Source organism: Clupea harengus, chromosome 14 (assembly GCF_900700415.2).
Source record: "Clupea harengus chromosome 14, Ch_v2.0.2, whole genome shotgun sequence".
Taxonomy (NCBI): domain Eukaryota; kingdom Metazoa; phylum Chordata; class Actinopteri; order Clupeiformes; family Clupeidae; genus Clupea; species Clupea harengus.
Window position 1 is genome coordinate 4,385,395 of NC_045165.1, and position 2,500 is coordinate 4,387,894.

A 2,500-nucleotide genomic window follows, 5' to 3' on the forward strand; every position below is an offset into this window, starting at 1 on the left:
TGTGTGTGTGTGTGTGTGTGTGTGTGTGTGTGTGTGTGTGTGTGAGTGTGTGTGTGGCGGTATATGTAGGTGTGTGTGTGGCATAGCTTATGATTGAGGCTCAACAATGAGTGGCTACATTATTACTGTGTGTCAGTGTGTGTAGGTTTGTATGCATACAGTATATCAGTTTGTATGTGTGTGTGTGTGTGTGTGTGTGTGTGTGTGTGTGTGTGTGTGTGTGTGTGTGTGTGTGTGTGTGTGTGTGTGTGTGTGTGTGAGTGTCAGTGTGTAGGTTTGTATGCATACAGTACATCTGTGCGAGTTTGTGTGTGAGTGTGTGTGTGTGTGTGTGTGTGTGTGTGTGTGTATGTGTGTCTGTCTATATGTGTGTGGTCACCTGTAGATGATGCCTTTGCTGTGCAGGTACATGAGCGCTGAGGTGATCTCTGCCGAGTAGAAACGCGCTCGGCCCTCCTCGAACTTCCTGGACTTCTGGATGTGGAACATCAGGTCTCCCCCATTTACAAACTCCATCACGAAGAACAGCCGGTCCTGTTACAGACAGACACACACACACACACACACACACACACACACACACAGAAGTATGACACACATGCACATGCATATGTCATGCATGAACCCAACACGTGCTGCCATGGGACAAGGGAAGATAGTTTATTGGAGGGAGCTGATATCATCGCCTGGGCGACAGAAATTTCATTAGAGAGATGAATGTGGGGTGTCTGCGCAGTGACAGAGCGACACATAAATTGTGTTTCTCATCACACACACGGTCTGGCACACATGCGCACCGATCGCACACACATGTAGACACTCTATCATGACATGGGAGAGGACACAGTGTTCTACTCAGGAGTCTAGACTGTGTGTGTGCATGCATGGGTGTGTGTGTGTGTGTGTGTGTGTGTTTGCATGCATGTGTGTGTTTGCATGCGTGTGTCTGTGTGTGTGTTGTGTGTGTGTGTCTGTGTGTTGTGTGTGTGTGTGTGTGTGTGTGTGTGTGCATGCATGTGTGTGTGTGTGTGTGTGCATGCATGTGTGTGTGTGTGTGTGTGTGTGTGTGTGTGTGAGAGAGAGAGAGAGAGAGAGAGAGAGAATAAGGGAGCATTTGCGTTCTACATGCATGTATGTGTATGAAAAATGAAACCTAATTGTATTATGCAACCTAAGGATTACATACATTATGTATTACAAAGACATTGAAATAGGTCTGAAGGCCTAGAAGTGAGCGTCCTATTGTTTGTGTGCACATGTGTGAGAACTGGATGCCGCCCACCCGCTCGCTAAAGCAGCTTAGCGCTCACCTCTCACCCCTGACCCATGACCTGAAGAGAAAAACAGACCAGACGAACTCAATCACGTCTCTCACGTCAACCACACAAACGCACGCAGACGCTCACACAGGTAAATGTGGGCGCAAGGACACGGACAGTTAACTGACCAATCAGGGCCAGTGTAATCCTATTAAGTGTCCCACTGCGGCACTGTGTCAGAATAGTGAGCGACGTTTTGGCACTGCCGTCTGTGCAAGTACGGTAGTCCAGACTATTCTCATTTGTAGTTCCACGTTGGTGGAATAACTACCCAGCACTACCAGAGCAGGGGCGTCCCTCTCTACCTTTAAGAAGCTTTTGAAGACCCAACTCTTCAGAGAGCACTTCCCGTCCTAATTGGCACTTCGACTAGTGCGTAACTTGCAATTGCAGCAGTTACATTTCTGCACTTCTTTTTCTTTTTTATTTCATTTTGTTATATTTCTTATGTAAAGTAGTATTTATTGTTACACCAGGTTCTATAGCTTGACTATTCTCTCCCTTGTACGTCGCTTTGGACAAAAGCGTCTGCTAAATGACTAAATGTAAATGTGAATAAGGAAGTATCTTTTGTGGTTGATGATGTCATTATTCCGGTAATGTGCAGTAACGAAGCACGTGGAACATACTCCGGATTCAGCGGTGCAGATCTGAACCACAAGCATCTCCAACCCTAGCCATATATAGTGTTTAAGACGCCTCCTAGGCTTTTACTGTAAATGAGCTAGGCTTCTAATGCAAACCGGTCTGGCAACCTTTTGTTGTTCTGTATGATAATCAGGTTTCTCTGATGCTCCTGAGATGGTTCTCAATGGCCCTATCCCCATTCCCATACTAGGATTGGTTGCAGTCACTCACACCTCAGTTTGCTTCCTGACTCCAGGTGTCTGAGCAATACCAGTGTGGGGACCTTTCCTTTGTTACCATTATAAGATTACCATTTTGGATATTATTATTCACTCACAGGATATACTGTCATTTCTTACAACTGTGTCATTTACTTGCACTCACTTTGAGAGCCCTGAATGTCTAAGTGAACGGCAGTGTGTGAGCGTGTGTGTGTGTGTGTGTGCGTGTGAGTGTGTGTGTGTGCAGTGTGTGTGAGTGTGTGTGTGTGCAGTGTGTGTGTGTGCAGTGTGTGTGTGAGCTAGAGGCAAGCTAGCGATCTGAAACAGTATGGA

The 2,500-nt window shown here is 46.2% G+C and overlaps 1 protein-coding gene across 1 annotated transcript in view; it reads right to left on the reverse strand.

The window, feature by feature from the left end:
- Positions 1-2,500, reverse strand: part of prkcha (protein kinase C, eta, a) — a 34,063-nt gene that overhangs the window by 13,716 nt on the left and 17,847 nt on the right. Inside the window, exon 10 of the mRNA XM_031580208.2 lies at positions 380-534. Within this exon, the coding sequence (XP_031436068.1) occupies positions 380-534 (155 nt within the window). The remainder of the gene's footprint in view (positions 1-379; positions 535-2,500) is intronic.